Source organism: Orussus abietinus, unplaced genomic scaffold, assembly GCF_000612105.2.
Source record: "Orussus abietinus isolate OABI.00-Male unplaced genomic scaffold, Oabi_2.0 scaffold304, whole genome shotgun sequence".
NCBI classification, from domain to species: domain Eukaryota; kingdom Metazoa; phylum Arthropoda; class Insecta; order Hymenoptera; family Orussidae; genus Orussus; species Orussus abietinus.
Genome location: NW_019394650.1, coordinates 58,878 through 82,502, shown reverse-complemented (window position 1 = coordinate 82,502; position 23,625 = coordinate 58,878). Strand labels below are relative to the sequence as shown.

General features: G+C 41.9%; 1 protein-coding gene across 3 annotated transcripts in view; it reads left to right on the top strand.

The window, feature by feature from the left end:
• The window catches only part of LOC105696069 (growth arrest-specific protein 2), a 98,558-nt gene that overhangs the window by 31,378 nt on the left and 43,555 nt on the right, over positions 1-23,625 (top strand). For all 3 annotated transcript variants that reach the window (XM_012418235.1, XM_012418234.1, XM_023432936.1), the window contains exons 3-4: positions 12,818-12,942; positions 13,906-14,047. In XM_012418235.1, the coding sequence (XP_012273658.1) occupies positions 12,818-12,942; positions 13,906-14,047 (267 nt within the window). The remainder of the gene's footprint in view (positions 1-12,817; positions 12,943-13,905; positions 14,048-23,625) is intronic.

Sequence of the window (23,625 nt, the reverse complement as noted above, 5' to 3'; positions counted from 1 at the left end):
GTGAAGAGATAAGAGATAAGAGATAACAATTTATCTGCCGCTAAAAGAAATGAACCAAAGTTATTTTTTCTAAATTCTCACATTGTGTATTAAAAGAAAATAAAAAATATTTCGCGGGACCCGTAATAACATTGTTATACGTATTACATGACAACTATTTGTTAGTAACACTATAATAAATTACGTCCTTATTGTTTGTTTTAAATTGAGCCGGCAATGTAAATTTTTCTACTTTCACATAATATTTTACTATTCACTCAATAAAGAATGTCCTTATGAACCGCGAATGTTATTTTCATAGGTCAACATGTAATATTTATATGTTTTAGATTCAGTATTATTACAATAACAATTATTCAATTACGTACATGGTCATAATCATTATCTAACAAACTAAAATAAGGAAATCTATACTCTTGGTATAATAAAAAATTCATGTTGATACGCTCTAGGGTGTCCAGAAGGTCTTTGCCGGAGAATTTGGCGCTTAGCGTCCGTCGCGATGAAGTCAAGCGTCCATCACAATTATTTATTGCAGTCCTAAAAAAAGGTTAAAAAAAAACAATGGCGGTAGCGACTTTTGCGCGTGGGGTACGGAGTTAATCCCGCGGAGGTGAGATGGGCGCTTTTCCCACGAATTCCGAGAACACGTAAAGGTAGTCTGTGGAAGATGGTTCCATGTCATCTCCGAATAGTTCGCGGCACTTCGCACGGACCTTGATCGACCGAGAGGGAGCCGCGGAGGAACCCCCGTCTGGGCGCGGAGGGTTTGCCCCGTTGGTTAATGGGACTCGCGGGCGCACCCACGGGGAGACCGAAGAACTCCGGGAACTCGTGGTATTCCGCTGGTAAACTCGGGGTCGCAGCGCAGTCGGATTCAGACATGGGAGTCGTGGGGTCACTCACGAACGCGAGTTCCGCGAGTGACCCCACGACTCCCATGTCTGAATCCGCGAGTTCCGCGAGCACCTACTTGAATGGAGGAACCTTTTCGGCGGCGGCACTCCCGCGACGTCGTAAAACCACAGCCCGTCGTGCGGTCCTTTTTCGGGTGCCGGAGTATCGTTTCGCGTGGCGGTTATTCGTAGGTTTAGCCATGGTCATTGGGGGTTTGGCGAAAAACTGAGTTGCCCATTCTTGCTGAGACCCCGAAAAATAGGAAAGGGCAGGAGGGGGTGAAAGATACGAGGGAAAAAAAAAGAGAGAATCGAGGGTGAGGAGAGAGGGGGATAGGGGGAGGGGGGAGGAGAGGGAGAGAGAAAGAAACAAGGAGAAAATCCGTTTCTCGTGGGCCTCGCGTGTGAGGGTGAAGGGCTCCCCAACTGAGGGTAATTTTTGCGTCTCGGCTGTATCCGTCTCGCCAATTTTGTATTACTTCTGGATGCAATTATAGGACCTAATTGTCGGTCACGACATTTTTTATGTAATTACTGATCGCGAGAAATAAATTAAAATAACCCGAATTTGCAATGACTAGTGTTGTGGAATTTTATGGTAGTTTGAATCGTAATTTTGGATAAGTCCCTGGACCTTCGAGACCGTGCAATAACGTTAATTCAACGTTTTTGCTATTATTCATCTCCATTTAAGGTCGAGATTTTCACTTTTACTACCGAGTTTTTCCTACCCCTCTAGGCACTCAGAAATTCTCATCTTCCTAGTTCCTCTAAAATTTCTATGATGTTATTGGGCATGCCCATATTTAGTTACCACCCTAAGGGCGGACTCAGGGTAGTTTTAAGACGCCGTGAGCTACAGGAGCCACAGACTTTCTTGCGAAATCTCATTGCCCCTCTAACCATCTGAACACGTATCTGTAACTTCGGAGGAGTGAATGTTTTGATACCCGGAATCCAACACATCATCTCCGAACCCTTCCTACCGAGGACCCCTTCAAGTTCGCTTGTCCAGCTTGCCTCGCCACCCGGTTTCCGCCGCGACGCCAGCCCTTGACCATACGGCCCTGCCGCTCGAGCTGTCGTCCGGCCTTCGGCCATAACCACATGGCCCCACCGAATCATCCAACTGCCGCTGTCCTGACCGCGTGTAGAGTAAGGTAGGATAAGCATAGGTTAAGATTCTTTATAATAAATATTTATTTAATCCGATTCGGAATCTTTGCGTCTCACTTCTAAATATCTTAATTCGTTTTCTGGATTTACTGTCCGTTCGCTGGCGTTGCACTAAGTTTGAGATGCGCGAGCACGTGAAGTGAAACTGACTTAAGTAGTCTCGAAAATTGAACTGAATAACTAGTAAGTAAGTAGTAGAAGTGTGACGAGTTAAGTATTAAGAGTTATAAGCCTATATGGTATGTTACGAGGTTACAAGTTTACGAGTTTACGAGTTTAGTAGTTACAAGTTACAAGTATTAAGAGTCACGCTCGCTACTTAAATTCTAACTTATATAGGATTTCCACCTCCGACGTTTGACTCCCGAAATTCCGGCAGTGGGGCATGAAAATGACATGTCCCCGATGGTGGGGTTTGGAAAGAATCTCCCATTGGAGGAAGGAGTTAAAGAATATGTTTCTAAGAAAAGTGGTTCGGAGCGAAGAATTTCGGGGAAGTGTCCTCGGGAGACGGAAGTTAATGTTTACTTTTCTGTGAAGAGATTGTTAATGTCGCCGTTCTGCCGGGGCTCACGAGCTCGCCCGTGCAGGGGTGGTATCCGTCATCGCGGCGTCTCCGTTTTTTAAATATTCTGAACATTACTGGGAGCAGCTAGGCTCGAGGTCTTCGGGACTCCTTTCGACTTATCTACTGTTTACGTAGCGTGGCGACAGCTCGTCGCTAGAACTAAAATGGGGGGCCTTCGGTTGTCTGGATTAAAAAGAACGAATTTTAGACTCGATGAGTCTATTTCTTTGAAGAAGAAAAATCCTGGGCTCGATCTGAGGCTCCGAATATACGTTCTTAGTACACGTTAGAAACTAATCTAAAAGGACAATGTCTAAGTTGAGGGTAGTATCCTCCCTCCACCGAAATTTTGGGAAAACGCACCTCGGGAACAGTATAAAAAGAGGCGCACCTATACACCCAATGTCAGTCGTTTTCGATAATTTCTACGATCCTCGCGACGAGCATTTTTCTAAGCGAAGAAGCGAGAGAGCAAGAAAACACCATTCGTCCATTTCCTTGTGACGGGTAAGTCCGTCACCCACAGTTAAACCGCGCGCCACGATACCGGCAGCGCTACCAAATACCGAAGCCGCTGCGCCGGCCGCGCAGCCGAGCGCCGAAGCCGCCGCGCCGACGGCGCGGCCGAGTGCCGATGCTACTGCTCCGGCGCGCTCGAACGACGCCGCGGAGCGTCGAAGACGGCTGACGGCCGAGCAAGGAGATTGCCGCCGGGAACTTCTGGAAGGTAGCACGTGCGTGCCCAGGAGAATAGCCACGAGAGCCCGGAACAACCATTAATCTGCCCAGTGCGTGTCCCGAAGTACCACGAGCCCCGACGCTCGTGCCACCAACGCTCATCCGCACGCCGCAGACGGACCACCAACAGACCCAGCCGGCTACGCTACACTGAGCCGCCGAACCACCGCCACGGGGCATCGGCCCCGTCCGCCATCGTTGTCTGTCGGCGTCCGTATGTCCACGCCTCGTAGGTGTAAGTAGATTTAAGGAAATTGCGTATAAACCGTTTGATTCCCAAGCAGCGCGATCGCGCTGTTCAGATTTTATGTCGAGAAAAGTCAGCACATTTCGAGCGTTGTGGACAACTGACGGTGCGTCACCGATTGTGGGAGTCGCGCGCTCAGATTTACTGACCCAAGTACATCGCGCAGCTCCTTCTTTTAATGTAAATAATCAATCTTACAATTCAAGAAACGCCATTGCGCTGTTTGGGATTCTTCGACAGTGTTTTTTCAATACCCCCTGGGACTCAAACGGTTAAAGTAGGATAAGAAGGCTAGGTTCGTAGGTTTAAATAAATAACTTATTTTCTTTACTCGAATTGTCTCTCTGTATCTCTCTTCCCCCTCCGTCTTCCCCGGCCCCTCATTACAAATTCCCCATTATAAATTGGCGCCCAACTAACAATCCACACCCCCCTCGCACCCCTCTTACTCCCAACCCGAAAGAGAGGAAGAGAAATATAGAAAAGACACAGGAAATACAGAAAAATAGAAGAAAAATTAATAGAAAAATAAAAGATATATAGTAATAGAGAGCTAATACAAAAGACAAACATACAGATACAGGGAGATATAATTAAACAGACAGGAATCGACGAATAAAAATAAGAATTTAACATAAGAAGCAGAAATAAAAACAAATATAGGTACATAGAAATTGAAACATAGGATTATACATCATACAGGACACACTCGAAAAATATACAGTAGAATTATAACGGCTAAAACTTACATGACAGACAACAGGCCCTCATCTAACCCGAACTAGGTATTTTTAATTCGTAACAAACAAGACAAAATTAAACAAATAACCCACTACACACCCATGCAATAGCCCCCAACATAGTACCAAGCACATACGTCCCCCGCACCTCAAACACACACCCATAAACAAACCATACCATTACAAGAATATCACATGTATACTGGCGGTCATGAATGGCTTCCTCCTATACATGGCGCCGCCACGTGGTGGGGTCGGGTACCACGTACCGCAGCAGCGGCAAGTTTAAATCGGAGAGAAGGCTGTAGTGAATGTTTATATGATATTTGATGTTTGTTAATAAAATAAATTGTAGGAAACGTAATAAAAATTCATTCTGCAACGCATTTGACATATTTTATAAATTCTTTTCCGTAACCGCTAACCGGAACGTAAAAATTATACATTCAAGTACGAATTGACAAAAGTTGATGAATTTATTAGTGAATCAGCTGGCAGACCCCCTGCATTAAAGTTTAAACAGTACTCGGAATATAACAAATTCCGTTAATTAATACTTATTCCATTAGTTGAAATAGTAAAACTTGCATTATCTCAATTTGTGGACGTGGGATACAACGTGCATACATTCTATACATATGTATTTTATCCTCGCGCAATTGGATAAACGAATATAAAAAATTAATGAATAAATGTAAAACGTTTCGTTATTTCATGTATCCGAAAGAAGATTTCCCATGCGTATAAATATACACACAACATATTTCTTTGAAAACTTCGCCACATTATTTATTACTCAGGCCGGACGGACTAACATTCGAGCCTAGCACGAAATTATTTATTCTTATAACACGTATCATAACGGAGGGTGAAGGAGGACGATTGAGAACCGTCGCTCTTCGCCCTGATTGGTGCAAGCATGTGGCGGGAAGGCTCGAAGAGTGACGATCTAGGCTGAAGAACGAGCGCGGGCAAGAGATCGGCGAGCTATGAGCCACATGGCCGCGGGCGGTTCGGGGCAGAGTGTCAGGATCCCTCCCGCCGCTGGGAAGCCATTCCTGACACTTCGGGGTACCGGCGATTCATATGTCTGTCTCAGACCGGGGAAAGGGATGGCGAATCAAAACAGCCATCTCTCTCGGACGCACGTTCTCGAGAACGGAAAATGAAGGACACAGAGTGGGCGTCTCGTCTCCCCGCCCCGTGGACCCTAGAATCGCCGGTGATCGGCCGGGCTGATCTTCGGACGGATTTCTGGCTCTCCTTCTTCGCGATTATGCATTTAATCGAGGACCTACGTTAATAAATGGGATCCTTGTGAATTTTTCGAATAATTCCACGACCCAAATATCAAAGGTATACCGCGTTATTGTTTGTTAAAACTTTTCAAGTGGCCGAATTGCTCCGAAATACACTGCAATGAGTTTCCTTATCTAGGCGCTTTAAATAATATCCCGAATAATACTCGCGCTCTCTTAACTTGGAATCATTCATTTTTTCCTCTTTATGCGACAAATGGTTCTTCATGAATACAGAAATACTTGTGAAAATGTGAATACTCCATTAATTTCATTATTTAATTGAGAAGATAACCGATTCCTTAAACTGTGCATTTATTTATTCATGAAAATGGTCATTTCATTATTTCTGTTGCAACTATTGTCATCGTCGATTACTCGCACGGATTCGCACTAGATCCCTGTAAAGGAGAACACATTGCATATCGAGGAGCGCGAGAGCGCGTTTGAATTTGCCCACCGTGGCACCTGGTCTCTTGATAGAAGGGCGTGACAAAATGGAGTCCAGAGCGAGCCCGGACGAGAGATCGGCGAATCGAGTGCTCTGCGGCCGCGGGGGTTCGAGGCAGTGGGGTTAGTCCCTACGCCCCCCATCGACAACGACTGCTATGGCCGTTTCTCTCACGCCCACTCTCTGTCCTTCATTTTCTGTTCTCGAGAGCGTGCGTCCGAAAGAGATGGCTGTTTTGATTTGCCATTCCTTTCCTCGGTCTGAGACAGACATATGAATCGCCGGTACCCCGAAGTGTCAGGAATAGCTTCCCAGTGTGGGGGGATCTTGCCGCTCTGCCCCGACCCGCCCGTGGCCACGTGGCTCATGGCTCGCCGACCTCTTGCCCGCGCTCGTTCTTCAGCCCAGATCGTCACTCTTCGAGCCTTCCCGCCACATACTTGCACCAATCAAGGCGAAGAGCGATGGTTCTCAATCGTCCTCTTTCACCTTCTGTTGTGATACGTGTTATAAGAATGAATAATTTCGTGCTAGGCTCGAATGTTAGTCCGTCCGGCCGGAGTAATAAATAATGGGGCGAAGTTTTCAAAGAAATATATTGTGTGTGTATATTTATACACATGGATAATCTTCTTTCGGATATATGAAATAACGAAACGTTTTACATTTAGTTATTAATTTTTTATATTCGTTGTTACGAGGCTATCCGATTCTCCTCAAAATAGAGAGGCGCGCATTCTATTAAGTATGAGTCAGTTACCGGAAGATAAATATCGAACCCAAAGCAACGACAGTATCGTCCGATTAAACCGAAAAAATAACAACGAGTGGAACAATCATCGAGGAATGTTTTGGCTTATTCGCACGCACTCCACATCGAACTGCACTCTGGACCAAAACACGGACCTACTCTTCCGTCAACATAGTGACTACCTCAGCACTTCCGATCAAGCTTCTAACAACAAAATCCAAGAACAAAGAAACCGGAGCTTATCCTCACGGGCATCTCAAGGATAAGATCTCGTATAAAAGTGGTACCGAAAAGCAGCAGTCGGTAGTATAGAAGAGGTTAAGACAGCGTACAGAGCAGTCTCCGGAGCGAGGCTGGAGCTCTCCGAAGAGCTGACCCTACCGTAGTAACAGTTGTGCGTTTCGGTACGCCGACATCCACGAGCCAACAGTGAGAAGAACGACGGCGCTGCGAATTCCGGACCAGCGGGAGAATCTTAGGAAGCTCCAACCCTAGGGCACGCCCCGGTTTGAAGGCGTTCACGTGCAGTTCATCGCAACCGGCAGGACGTAGGAGAGACGTCACCGGAAGTAAAGGCCTCTGCGAAGCCAAGGTACAGGTCCTCTTCGAAGAGTTCCACTCTTCCACTCTTACTCTTTTATCACTCTATTTCGAACCCTATTCCAAATTACTAACCCGCAATAGAATTCGGTATCTACCTTCCGGTAACAACTGTCAAATTCTAACTCTTCAAGTATGAATCGCAACTCATTAGCCGCCCTTGCTGAGTAAGGCAAAGCGCACCTTGCAAGCAAAGAATCCCGCGTCAGCATTCCGCAATTGATACGCGGACGTATCTCGATTACACTTCTGCGAGGCGCTAGCGTGCGGCCTACACCGTCCTTGTCTCGACTCGCGACGATCTGCTTAGCGCAGCACATATTTACACCCCTTACCCCCATGAACATTGTACCCCTTACATCATAAATAGAACTGTCTCATTCAATACAAAACAACGACTTGATTCTCACGAAACCTTAAAACCCTCCTGTGTCCTCATTGCAACTTTCCAATACACTTTGAGGACCAAAAAACCTATCGATCCCACCAAAGAGGTTGACCTAGCCGCTCGGGTTATCCTCTCCACATCTCTCAAATGATAAACTGGTTACGCGTGCGTACAAGTTAATATCTTTACAAACAGTATACCGCTCCGAGGAATCTGCAAAATTCCCCCGGCCTCGCTAGCCACTCGGCCGCCACGTAAGTAATGTACTTGTATTATGTGGGGGCAAAATATACTATGACATTTGGGAAAAATAACTGATTAGAGTTTTAATAGTATGAAAGTACTATTGTATTTGGCAAAGAGAATTGATTTCCATTGTTGAGCTATTTTTGTAATTGAAGTCGGAAATAAAAATGTATTTGGCAAAGCTTTTTTTACACCGAAGGTGTTTTTTGAAGAGATTCGATTAAGGGGAGAGTTGGGGGTTGCTAGTCTCGAGTTTCTTTTGAGTACTGCCCCCGGGGAGGCCTGGCGCCCAAATTGAAGAATTTCCTGGTGGAGTCGAAGGGTGATTTGATGTACTTCGAGGTTTTTTGGATTTTTGACATAAATCAGGGTTCACCCAGGTAGCTTACCAATTTGCCACGTCACAATATATATAGTTTAGATATTTATAATATATATTCTATAGTCATATACCTAAAATGGATCCACATACTTACTAAAGATATATTTTTAGGTGGATGATAGACGATATACATTTGCTATAGCTATAGACTTAATTTAGACGGTTAATTTACTGATATTCCACTGCATGAGTTGCCAGGGTAGGTCCAAAGAAGTTTAATTTCTGTCCTGTGGCTTTTTACATTTGAACATAGTGTAAGGAACAGTAATTATAAGCCCGAAATTCAGCCGCGAATGGCAACTCAATAACAAGAAAACAACTACAGAATTGTGATTTATCTCTCAAGATACGTATTCAAGATTCAAGATACCCGTCACGATTCTCAAATCGTGATGGATGAAAATGAAAAACCGTTACGGACAGAAGCGATCAGTGTTTTAAACAACTTATATTGAAATCGTGACTAGAGGTTTCATTTCATTCTACGAGAAAACCGAATTAAATATTCAAAAAAATTAATATCGTAATTATTGATTAATCAAGTCATCAAACAATTTTTTATTTTGATTACTAATTGACCGGATAATAAAACGATTTGTCAATTTCATTACTGATTAACCGAATAATTAAAGTCCTTTTTATTTTGATTAATAATTAATTCAGTAATTAGCAAATTTTTACTTGTGATTACTCACCAGGAAACATTCCCAAGTGTCCGCCTCCGATCTTATTGAGTTTCATATATGTTGAAGAACACAAAAATCTAAGAGACACGTGTTTCTTTATATCTGCAATGGTCCACATTTAAGGGCTGAAACAACCCCCCAAAGTTTAGCGAAAAGTCGGTTTTTTAAATATTTTTCGTAGGAGCAGTGGAGGGATTTCGACGAAACTTGATATAAACGTATTCTGTATAAGGACGGTGACAACACAATATTGTTCAGCAATGTTGCACCCCCTCAAGGGGGTGAACTACCCTTCCGGTGACATTTTTTTGTAATATCCATTAAACAAGCACTCCTACTTAAGTTCCACTTCCGCGATGTGATTGCTCGCAAAAAATTAAGAAATACGTGTTTTTTGCTTTTTGCCAATAAATATTTACACATCGGTTGTAACAATGAATGTAGGTGGTATTAGGGTATATCCCGACTACCTTTATTGGGTTATATCGTGACCAATTCATCGTACATAAGTCGTGTCAACGTGGTAATTCTTCAAAATGTCATTGATTTTCATAACATGCAATTATGTATAAATAAATTAAAAAATAGTTTCAGAGGCTAAAATTGTTTCGCAACGGATTCGACGATGCAGTCATCACTCGTTTCCAACTAGTGACACAATCTCCGTGGTGAAACGATAAAATTGGATTTACACTGTTTTTACGAAAAAATAGAGTCAGGGATATTCGATACCTAAGGTACGGGAATAGTATGTTGAATTAAATCAAATTTGGAATCGTCTACGCCGACGTGCGTTCTTATAAAGTCTGCACTGGATTCGATGATGATCAGTTCTGATCAGGACTTCGTCCTTGTGAAATTATTTTGTCGACGTGCTACGATATATTTGTACGTAATGATTATAAATCCTATCAACGTGATCAACCTTTTGTTAGCTACGTTTCAAACTATGTATTTAATGGAAACGGAAGTTAATCGACAAGAAATACTGTTAAAAGAATCTATTCAAACGATTCTTTTGGATAGTATATTACAATTTAATTCGTTTGAGAATACTGAAGATTCAACATTGGATTTTCAAGAACCTTTTCAAGCATGGGAGGTTGAGTATGTTGAAGATGAAAAAGAGTGGTCTGACGAAACGGTGCCACAACCGTCTTCATCGGTTTGCCAAGACACAGCGGTTAACTTCGACTATAAAAAGAGAGCAGTAGAATTCTGGAGAAGTGGAAAGTCCGGCAATCTCAAATTTGCCACTGTCCAACAACGATTTAGGAAACTTTCTGATGCTCGTGAATTAAGAAGGTCGGCCAACCAAGTGGATAATAGAGGATGTCGAAAAGAAAAATTACTGTATGTCTCTACATCCACGCTGAACAAATTACGAAACGCTATTGACGCTGGTTTTATAGTACATGACGCAGATATCCAAAAATGGGCTCTAGAAGCATGGAGAGAACAGACAAACAACGACATGAGTTTTAAAGCGTCGTCAAAGTGGTTATATAATTTTAAAAAAGCTCATCGTATTGTGTCCCGAAAAATAACGAAATTTATTACAAGGAAGACATTAGAAGACGGCGCTAATTGACAAAAAGTAAGTAGTGAATTTGTAGACACTGTAAGACCACTGATAGCGCAGTACGGGGCCGAAAATGTGTATAATTCCGACCAAAGTGGATTTCAGCTAGAAATTCATTCGGGACGGACATTATCATATGAAGGAAAAAACAAAGTGGAATGTGTTGCCCAATCAATTTCGTCGACAACACATAGCTACACAATCCACCCAATAATTTCGTGTGATGGACGTTTACTATCACCGCTGTTGGTAGTGTTGAAAGAAGCAAATGGCCAATTCGGACCGGTCGTTGGAAAAACATTGTTTCGTCCCCAAAATATTTTTTCTTTGGCTTCGAAGTCTGGCAAGCTAACTTCAGGTAAAGACGCCTTGAACTTATTCCTTCAATTTGTTAACTTATATACTAGTAATGATTAATGCGATTAAAACATTTTAGAGCATTTTAAAACGTGGTTGAAGGATGTCCCCTACCCTAACATTGGTCAACAAAGCGTTCTTCTGCTTGACTCCTGGAGCGGACACTGCAGCGATACAATTGAAAAAACGAAACCTGCCGACAAAAACATTGTGGCAATGACGATACCAAAGGGAACTACTGGTCGAATCCAACCTTTAGATGCCTATGGTTTTCGAGTATGGAAAAATTTTGTGAGGCGTTTTTCTGATATTGTCCTTTTACATAATTATGACGTTAACCTTCATTTACGGAATAATATCATAAAATTGCAATCACTCGTGCATAATCAGTTGTCTTCTCCTAAATATACAAGCCTGTTTCAATATGCATGGTATAAAAGTGGTAATATCGATGAAAGATTAGAAAACTTCCCGAACCCGGTTAATTTTGCCTTTGAAAGCTATTCAGGTATGAAATGTAATGTTTGTGGTGCAGCAGCAATGATACGGTGTTCTTGGTGCAAAAAAGCATTTTGTATAAAGCACCTTTTCCAAGAATACCACTACTGTAATAAATATGATCAGTAATATTAAATAATCTCCTGCTTTATAGAAAGATGTAAAAATATTCTCTTATAACTTCCTGTTGATTAATTTCAGAATTAATATTTATACGCACACTCTTCTTGAATGTACTATTCTCGTACCTAAGGTATCAAAATATCGCTGACTCTATTTTTTCGTAAAAACAGTATAAATCCAATTTTATCGTTTCACCACGGAGATTATATTACTAGTTGGAAACGAGTGATGACTGCATCGTCGAATCCGTTGCGAAACAATTTTAGCCTCTGAAACTATTTTTTAATTTATTTATACATAATTGCATGTTATGAAAATCAATGACATTTTGAAGAATTACCACGTTGACACGACTTATGTACGATGAATTGGTCACGATATAACCCAATAAAGGTAGTCGGGATATACCCTAATACCACCTACATTCATTGTTACAACCGATGTGTAAATGTTTATTGGCAAAAAGCAAAAAACACGTATTTCTTAATTTTTTGCGAGCAATCACATCGCGTAAGTGGAACTTAAGTAGGAGTGCTTGTTTAATGGATATTACAAAAAAATGTCACCTGAAGGGTAGTTCATCCCCTTGAGGGGGTGCAACATTGCTGAACAATATTGTGTTGTCACCGTCCTTATACAGAATACGTTTATACCAAGTTTCGTCGAAATCCCTCCACTGCTCCTACGAAAAATATTTAAAAAACCGGTTTCTCGCTAAACTTTGGGGGGTTGTTTCACCCCTTAAATGTGGACCATTGCAGATATAAAGAAACACGTGTCTCTTAGATTTTTGTGTTCTTCAACATATATGAAACTCAATAATATCGAAGGCGGACACTTGGGAATGTTTCCTTGTCAGTAATTAATAATTCTTCTCATTCTCTGATCTGATCTCATTCTCTCATCTGATTATTCAGTAATTAATAGCTCAATTCAGTAAATAATAATTCTTAATTGAATATTACTTTCTCGCTAATCTGTTACCAATCGATGGCTCACCTTCGTTAAACTTCTCGAGTTGTAAATCACGATTTAGCATACAGAAATGACCGAAATTCAAAGACTTGTAATATTTGCATTTGCTTTTCAGATATTGATTACATAACAAGTGACAATTTTTTTGAGTCGCTGGACAATGGAGTGGTGGTTTGCCGATTGGCAAGAGTCATTCAAGAAAAAGCAAGATCTGCCGTCGATGCTGGGAAAGTAAAAGGAGTATGTTACTACTTATTTTTTCAATTTCCACGAGAAATATTGATAAACTTGCTTAAGACCGCCTGCTAACGTTATGATTGTGGTTCTATTAACCCGATCCGTTTATTAGATGAGGCTGCCTGAATGCACACATTTTTTATGATTATACATGACACCACACATATGCGATTTGATTGTGATACCTAACGTTTTGTAAGGATACAACGGCAATGAGTCAGGCGACCGAACAAACAAAAGCCCTTGATCAAACGAGCTGAAGGTGTGCTTTACGTTATTTCCCTACAGAGTACCGCGACATTCAGATCACTCCTTCGATCAGGAGTGATGTGTCAAAGTTTCGGACAGTTTGGTCTAATACCCTTAAAAAAAAGTGTTGTATTCGAATCGACTGATTTGAAGGATGTTTCACTTCACCTTAATCTAACATATCTCAAAACTCAACTTTTCTCGCCGAAGGCCCAAACCTTTCACAACCTACGCGAGAAAAGATTAATTTATCACACTCAAAAACGGTTTCGGCCAGACAATACAAAACATCGAATTACGCGCTCCTACTAAAAACGGTGCGACAGAAAATTACCAGGCACAGAAAATTATGGGACACGACGCTAAGAAAAGAAACGTCGCTCTTTTGTCCGCTCGAGAAATCCCGCGGCCTCCCGAGGGGCTAACCTAACGTTATGCCTATAAAATACAGATATTAGAGGGATGTTTAGCTTTGTAGTAGGGGTAAAGTATACTTTATAGATCAATATTAGGCATTTTTAGATTTTAGGTACATGCGTTTTATACTTACATTAGTTGTGAAACGATGCTTGAATAATGTACTAAAGCAAGCGGATAAAATTTGAACATACATGCAAGTCTGTTTTAGCAAGTATTAAAATAAGCCCAACAATGTATTGCAACAAACATTCGTTCTCAAATGTATCATTGACAGTTTGTACGTTTTCTTACTTTCAGCCAATACCGGTGATACGTGGAAGATGCTGGGAAAAAGCAGCACGCCGAAGTTTCTTTTCACGTGATAACATGGAGAATTTTATACAGTTTTGTCGACGACTTGGTGTTCATGAGAATCTACTTTTTGAAAGTGATGACTTAGGTAAGCTCCAGAGGTATTTTATATTGGGTATTTGTTGTACGTCTGGCCGAAAGGTCAAACTTTCATATCATGGGAGTGTAGAAGATAGGTCCCAAGGTGGGTGGTGTGTGGAATTAGTGTTGCGTGTGCGGAAGTAGAGCAGTACACCGCCGGCCCTCACGCAAAACGGACACGACGTCCAGATTTTATATTGGGTTGTTCGGAAAGTAATTTCGGTTTTTTTTTTATGAAAATGAACGACGATTTTTTTATAGCGAATAAATATTTGATTGAATTATATATTGTCCATTCTGGTCCAATACCTTTTGCCATCTTTCTGGCAGTAGCATGATTCCACGCTCATAAAATGTTTGGTTTTTGCTGTCAAAAAACTGATTCAGGTGATTTTTGACCTCCTCATTTGAAGGAAAGGTTTTACCGTCTAAAAAATTTTGTAGAGGCCAGAACAAGTAATAATCAGAAGGTGCCAGATCTGGAGAATATGGTGGGTGTGGCAGTATATCCCATCCAAGCTGTAGAAGCTTTTGGCGAGTTAAGAAACTTGTATGAGGTCTCGCATTATCTTGGCGAAACCCTACACCTTTTCTATTTATCAATGCTGGTCTCTTCCGTTTAAGTAAATCATTCAATTTGTCCAGCTGGTGACAGTACACTTCAGAATTGGTCGTTGTGTTGTTCGGTAGAATCTCAAAAAAAACGATTCCTTTGAAATCCTACCAAACAGATACCATCACCTTTTTTTGATGAATTTCGGCTTTCGAAGTTCTTTGAGCCGGTTCATCTTCTTTACTCCATAACCTCTTGCGGGTAACATTGTCGTAGACAACCCATTTCTCGTCTTCAGGGATGATGCGTCTTGACGTTTGAGAAGCAAATCACAGACGTCAATGCGATGACACAAATTTCTTTTCGCAAGAACACGAGGAATCCATATGTCGAGCTTTGAGATTAAACCTAGGCGTTTCAAATGATCATGAACGGTCGGATTCGATAAATTTAATCTCTCAGCGATTTCACGAGTTGTTATTCGCCGGTTTGCATCAAATAATGCCTTTATCGTGTTTTCATCAGCTTTAAGTGGCCTTCCAGAACGTGGGGCATCTTCGATATAAAAATTGCCGGATTGAAATTTTGCAAACCAGTTTTGACCCTGGCGTTTCGTCAATACATCTTCTCCATACACGTCGGATAATTTTTTTCTTGCTTGAACGGCATTTTTACCTTTTCGATAGTAAAAAAGTAAAACATGCCGAAAATGCCGCTTTTCACTTTCCATATTTGAAAGGGTACCAACCAAAAACTACTGCGTAGAATCAATCAAACTTTTTCACAAACAAGCCTTGCTAGATCAGCTGTCAAAACATATAATGATTATGCGGCTTAAGTGTGAAGTTGGCCGTGAAAAAAAAAATTAGGTCCTGTGTTGGGAAAAACGAAATTACTTTCCGAACAACCCAATATATGTTGTGACGCGACGAAGGGATAAAGAATTAATCGCGGTCGAGGCCCGCTGCGCCTCGACGTTTGCGCATCACCTTTGCTCGACCGTCCGACAGATTATCAAAATAGCCAAGAACCCAACATCCACCAGGATAACCAGACCTCCACCAAGACGTCACAACTTCAACCAGGAAACACAAGTCCCACCAGGAAACGCAACAGTTTGGGCGCCAGGCCTCCTCGGAGGCCAATACTCAAAACAAACCCAAAATCACTAAAAACTCGGCTCTTAAACTCAAAAGAACTTCTCTTGAGCGGTCCGTCGTCGAAGCGATCGGCACGGCGCGGCCAGCTAGCTTAGAGTGTACGCACCAATGTTCGGAAAGGGCGAGGTAATACTGTGTTATGCAGAATCTAAAAAATTAACTCAATTCATCAAATTCAGCACTATTAATTTTTTTCAGAAAATTAGGGACTAGAATTAGGGACGCACCTAACCGAAAATAATTACTCAAACGCCAAATGAAAAGAGGCAAGATTTTAATAAGAAAAATGAGTTGAAGAGAATTCGAAAGGAGCCTGTCCTATATACCATAATTCAACATAGGACAGATTCGTTTGAGAAGCGAGAGTGTTTCAGAGAAAATTACAATGAGGAAAGTTTACATTAGATAATTAGGGAAAACGCCGAGTTTAGGAAAGAGGAAGTGACAAAAATGAAGATTGAAATGAATCATTAGACACTCGAAGATCGCAAAAATATAGTTGGAATGAAAGTTGAAATTATTGGAATTACGATGAGTAAACGCGTTAACAGAAAATCATGCGCCAGAAGTATCGAACAAAAATGGTGCTAGAATAATTAGAGAACATTACAATAAGTTAACGGTTCTCCCTTTGGGGCATCTGGCCAAGATAACCTTAGGGTGCTTCACTGAGAAAATTTGGTTGTGTTCAAGAAAAGATCTAAGTTTCGCGCCAGGGAACACGTTCAAAATTACTCGTCCAGAATATTCTAGAAGTTATTATTCTCCAAAAGAACCATAAGATCGAGGAAAACATTCTAGGGAAAAACGTAGAAATAATATTAATCTGTCAAAAATGAACTCAAAATCCGATGGTTCAAGTAATCTCCAAAATTTCGACTAAATTACTTGTTCCAAAAATGCATCAATATTCCTTTCTTGAAGTTATTCTAGAAATGACGTCAACAGAAAATTACATAGACATTTGAGCACACATTGATTAACTCCATAAAACAAAAAGTTGAGAAATGCGATGAAGTAACGTAGATTCTTTTTTAAAATTCCTATTATAATATAACTTCAAATATATAATGTAGAATACATAAATACAGTTATAGTTTTCATCTAACGGTATATAAAATTAATAAGAAAGAATAGCCAAAAAATAATCGTCTGCATTTTATATCGACAGATGTTTTTGCAGGTATTAAATTTTCTCCCCTATTCCTGTATGCCAAACCTTTTGTTCCGTTATGCTTTTGTAAATTTCGTGCCCATTTATCAGGATTACGACTTCTTTTCCTCCAAATCGATGTGTTTGTTGGGGAATTTGTACCGTTGCAATCAGATGAATTCGAGAAACACGATAAACGTCTTCTTGCCCCAGACTTTCTGCTGATAAATCGTATTGAAGAATCATCACTGCTTTCCACATCCACATTGTTATTAGTTTCACTCATCTTGATTATAACGGTATAATATTTAGTTCTTTAAAAACAATCAGGGAGTAATGTTGAAAAGACCAAAAAATATGTAGTCCGTGTAATATTGGTGAAGTATACAGTAACATTCAGCGGGAGAGATCACTGTTATACTAACTACCGTCTGCATTGCGCTTCCTTCTATCTGTTTGCTGATGCGATTTTATTACTCATATTGTTGAAAGGGGAAAAGCATCTTCGGCTGTTTAAAAAAAAAAGCGTCGATGTACGGCCGCAACAGATAATCCAATAATACCATACTGCCAGGTATTCGTCTACGATTTACATTAGAGGATGGAGTTAATCAGAATGGCTTCTGAAATCAATTACTTATTATTCAATGCCTAAACAAATTTTGCCGTTTAACGGTGTTAATCTCTATTAATCAGGAAAGATATTATAAATATAAAAAGTTATGACTGTACCAAGTGCTTTGACACCAAAATTTAAGATTTTTCAAAAAGTGGGGTTAGTCGATGTGTGCACTGAGCGGCTCATTTCTCCTTTAGAAATTTCGAAACTTATTTAACCTTTTCGCGGGCCTCGCCGCGGAATCCCTCCCGTAGAACGGGGTACCGCGACAAAAGTGTTACCATTGCGCGCTTCACTTCGTATGAAGTTGGCGTTTTGTGGCCGGTGACTATAGTCACCCATCAGGTATAAGTGGCGTTTTGTGGCGAGTGACTATAGTCAGCTGTCGTAGCGAAAGGGTTAAGCTAAATTATCCTCGTTCTAGAAGAACCTTTCAGCCGGTGGGTTCGAACAAATTTTCTAAATGATTCTCTAGAAACATTACATCACTATCGCTTTTGCACTATTCTAATGAACATTATTCTCACGATAATGATCATCAAAATTATTCCAATAATAATCACAGAAAAAATTCTCAAGAGTGCTCTCTCTCTCAATATTATTTTGCCTCTAGCAAAACTCTTAAAAGGTGGGCTCTAACATACACTCAAAAATGACTCGAATTAACCTTCTCGCTGTAATGTTTTCACGGATGTTGGAAACTTATCAACGCACGATGACGAGTCTAATCTATTTATTGTGTTACATAGGCACCTTCCGTACCCTAACGTAGGGAAAAACCCTATTTTCCAATCACCGGAGCTAGCCATGGAAATTCGAATACGGAAACGCGATTAGGAAACTCTTGCGAAAGGATCCAACGGATCATCGGCCAAACGGCTCCAAAAGTTATCGACCGACCCGGGGCGAACAACCTGATGATTCCGCAATGCATCAGGACGACTCAGGAACGCTACCCTCACCTGGGCCCTAGGAAACCCCCACCAATTGGAACATCCTGGTAATAAAACCAGCAGTCTGATCAAGACGGGAAGTCATTAGTCAATTTGTCATAAGTCAGTGTCAGTTCTTACGCTACACGTCAGTCAAGTATCATCAAAACTTCGAGAGGAGCTCCTGGTTCCCGGTACTCCGTTCCTAGCGAATCAGAGACCGAGACCGCCGGACTCCCTACCAAGGATCACTATCCTGCGTGCTGCAGTAGCGCTATCCGGTACTCCAGCGATCCAACCACCGAGTCAGGACCAGACGTCGGCATTGCGAGTTTCGCTGGACGGGAGGCTTCTAGGAGACCTCCAACCCTAGGGCACGTTACGGGATGAAGGTGTTCACGCACAGTCATCCGACTGGGTCGATCAAAAGAGACTGTCACCGATTACGGCCGCTGAACAAGCCAGGTAGAGGATCCTCCGCAAGCTCGACTCATCCTCATTTTCATTCTAGTTTATTTACTACCCCTTCATCTTCGACCAAAACCGAATTCTAACCATTATCGCGATTTCCATGCCTTGCTCCGGATAACCGGATAGATAAAGATCCATTGACTTCCATTAAACAGCTGAGCTCGAATCTCAGCATCGCGAAACGGAATCACGCGTAGACCGCCATTAAAACAGTAAGAAATTCCCGCATCAGCACTCCGGCGTCCAGTAACCTGCCGCCGCTAAAGCGCGCTTTCGCGACACCTGAACCGCCGCGAGGCGGAAGTATACTAACCTAGAGGAATTAGGTCAAGGCACCTCGGGTGCCCTCCCAGCTGATTATAGTTCAGACCTCACGGACGAATAAATACAAACTATCTCACTACACTAGCCACATTGCCATTCGTTCGCACCCCTTTTTATTCCTCACTCCCCTAGATCCCACCAGAGGAATTGATCTAGCCGCTCGGACCAATCCCCTCACAAACTTAAAATAATCGTTACGCGCAAGATTTGGTTAATCGACATCTAAATTACCCCGGCCTCGCATCCGCTCGGCCGCCACGTAACAATTGATAATAAAACGTGGCCTGTCGGTCGGGGGAGACGCGGCCAGGATTGCTCGAGCGTATACGGGGCTTGCCAATCGGTCGAACGGTGTCGTGAAGGTGGCGGACCTTGGTGGCTCCAGATTAGTCGGCCTGGATTCCAGACTCGCTGGGCTGGATGTTGGACTTCTCTCGAATTTGTCCTCGCGATATTCATGTTCGGCTCCGGCGTCGGGTCACGGCGCAGGGTCAGCTGGTCGAGCGATCGGTGATCTATCAGGCAAGAGAGAGAAATTTAAGCAATTTCGCTAATATGATTACTTAGTCCCCACTATCAGGGGCTCCCCCTCCCGGTAGTACAGTAGTGTATCAATCGCGAAGGGACCGCGATCCTTACATCGCACAATCAGCGAAATGGCTCAATTTAAGGTAGTTGCTCTACAAATTCCTTCAACATGCAGGTTCGAATTACCCTTCCATGGAACTTAACCCAACCCTTTCACCAAACTTTAGGGATGTCTCGATTAACTCATTCTCGTAAATCCGTCGAAATTACTCGCTCACTTAACAAGTTGACTGCCGCGTCACCCACATTCGGGTGACATACCAGCCAAATAAAATGCACGTGGCATTCAAAGTACTAAAGAGGTCCGCTTTATATTCAACTAGAGAAGATAGTCGGTATCGAAATCGGAAATATTCAGTGAAAAATACAATTTCACATAAAATCACGGAAAACACAGGATACATATCCAATGCTGATAATGCGCCCAATACAATTAAATAAACGATAAAAATTAGTTCACTTTTGAGGGAAATCTACCGAGAATTGGGACCATTTATCGTGAAAATCAAAGATAACGGAAATTAAGGCAGTTAGCCTCACAAGGCACAGGAAAATTATTCCTAAGCCAAGCTGATTCCATAATTTGGAGAGAATTAAAGACCGACATAAATACGCAAAATACTACGACTGAAATCAATTTTCAAAAGTAACGATATGCGGTGCAAACATGAGGACTTATGCCTCACGTGGAACGGAACGTGAAGCGGGCGACCACCACGTGGTCGCCTAGCGGCTTCCTCGCCCTCCGTCCGCGAGGAACAGTAGAACACATGACGCAGTGACTCTAAAAGAACTTAGACGCAATTTCACCCGCGAACGGAAATGACGGTGAAGTCGTTGGCGAAACTTTACTCGAAATCGGTACTGAAATTTATGACTCGAATAACGTCAAAAAATCCGCAACTCTATTCACTGCGAAACTCTAACTAAAGGGTGGATGGAGAGTTGCAATGAAGACACAGGAGGGTTTTAAGGATTCGTGAGAATGAAGTCGACGTTTTATATTGAATGAAACAGTTCTATTTATGATGCAAGGGGTATAAAGTCCATGGGGGTAAGGTGTGCAAAAAATATACTGCGCTAAGCGGATCATCGCGAGACGAGACAAGGACGTTGGAGGCCTCGCGCTAGCGGCTCGCGGAAGTGTAACGATATATGTCTGTGTATCAATTGCGGAACGCTAATGTGAGATTCTTTGCTTGCAAGGTGCGCTTTGCCTTACTCAGCAAGGGCAGCTAATGAGTTGCGATTTACACTGTGAGGAGTCAGAATTTGGTAGTCGTTACCGGAAGGTGACTACCGAATTCTGTTGCGGATTAGTAATTTGGAATAGGGTTCGAAATAGAGTGATGCAAAAGTGAAAGAGTGGAGCTCTTTAAAGAGGACCTGTACCTTGGCTTCGCAGAGGATTGTACTTCCGGTGACGTCTCTCCTACGTCCTACTGGTTGCGATGAACTGCACGTGAACGCCTTCAAACCAGGGTGTGCCCTAGGGTTGGAGCTTCCTAAGATTCTCCCGCTGGTCCGGAAATTGCAGCGCCGTCGTTTTTCTCACTGTTGGCTCGTGGATGACGGAGTACCGAAACGCACAGCTGTTACTACAGTACGGTCAGCTCTTCAGAGAACCCCAGTCACACAGAGTGTGGACTGACTGATCGTCTCAGACTTTCCCCTCAGACTGAATCTTTGAGAATGAACTTTTAAACTGCCTCGTGCTCTTTTCGGTGCCGTTTTTATACGAGATCTCATCCTTGAGATGTTCGTTAGGACAGGGTCCAATTTCCTTGTTTTTGGATTTTGTTGTTAGGGGCTTGATCGGACGTGCTCAGGAAGTCACTGTGTTGACGGATGAGTAGGCCCCGTGTCTTGGTCCAGAGTACAGTTCGGTGCGGAAGGCGTGCGAATAAGCCAAAACATTCCTCGATAATTGCTCCACTCGTTGTTATTTTTCCGCTTTAATCAGATGATATTATCGTTGCTTTGGATTCGATGTTTAACTTCCGGTAGCTGGCTCATACTTAATGTAATGCACGCCTCTCTATTTTAAAGAAAAATCGGGTAACCTCGTAACAAACGAAAGATTTTAAAAATTGATAAAAACAAAGATAGCAATAAAAACTCAGAAGAAAATATATTCACCTCAACAGTCATAGAAGTTTTTAACCAATTTTCATTTTTATTTAAAAATTGGTTCGTCATTCGACGTGATTCTTGCCATTTATTTTTCATGTATGAAAGGAATTTTTTTAATCGGTTTTTTGTGTTTTCAGTCAAACAATTCTTAATATGCTCTTCTAGCAATGTAAGCAGCTCGTTTAAATCTAAACTCAGTTTCCCCTGTACCGCATTGAAACAATCCTTGTATGCACATGTATGTTCCGTGGTACGTGACTCTGAAAATCAAAACAAAAACTTGTGATTAAATGACTACAAAACGGTTCAACTATTATAAAGTAAAAAAATATATTTCACGAAAAATTGGGACCCCCTATATTTCCCCTTCCACTGGTCAATAGTGTAAACCAGATATATATATTTTCCCCTTTGATTAGGACTTGCTATTATATCGAGAATGAATACCTGCTTTGACGCAGGTACAGTTAGAATTGCTCCGAGAACGCTCTACTGGACGCGCGTTTCTATTTTTGCATATTTCACTGAAATAAGCAGTTTCTAGCTCCTAATTTTTATGAATTTCTTATTCCACTAACATCTCCTACATGTTAAATTGTAAATTAGAGTTAGATCTCTTTAGATACAAACTATTTCCTACTTTTGTTTCGCTACCTTAGCACGTGCGATTGTATTACAAGCGCAGAGTGAATATTTATTTACCATAATAAGATATAAAAAAAATTGAATTTGAATGTCTAAATAATATTTTACATACTTTCAGGAGTAGCCTCTATTTTTTTAGTCAAAACCACACCCTGCGACAACAAACATTCACAACACATGAACGTTTAGTATTTCGGGACCGATTCACGTACCGTTACGCACTTGATGGTGGCCAAGTTCTAACTGAGGTAGAACGGCAGGTATAAAACCTAGGTAGCTGTAGTTCCAGTATTACACGCAGGGAACCCTGTTTTACAAAACTATGTGAATTAAAACAGAATATAACGAACTTGGTTTTTCGAGTTTTGGACAGGATTTTGGGATTCTGGCCCACTGTGCGCCGGCCCGAATTGGATAACGCGGGACTCGCGTATCCTAGTTCCTCCCAAAAGTGAAGTCCAAGAGTAGCATTAGAAAGTAACTGGCTTTCCGGCCAGTATCTCAGAAAACTTCAAGTTGACGGATCAACGGGCGAGGAAGCCGTGAGGCGGCTAGAGGGCCGTCCTCATCAACCGTTGCGTGCGTGCACTTCCTCTCCTTCTCCCTTGGGGCCGAACGGCCCGTATCCACACCGCGTAACGTAGAGCGAGTGCCGCGGTGCGAAAAATCTATATTTTCCCGAGACTCTACGATCGTAATAATTTAATATTTCATATTTCCTCGACAGGCTAAAATCGGGACGAATTCCGACTTTCGACCGTGTTTCCGATTAGATTTTCGAAATTCAACTTTCCCGCAATATCGAATCTTTATTTCTGAAAAGTGTGAAGTTCCCTTGTCCTATCCTTTAAATTGAAGTACAGCTTTGCGTGTCTTAACCACTTGAGCTACGATTTAATTTTCGGTTGCCGTGCCGCGCTCTACAATATAACGTGCGGTATAACATCCGTACAACATACCCTATCGATTCTGAAATATTTCCAAGATATCGATGACGCTACGCGATG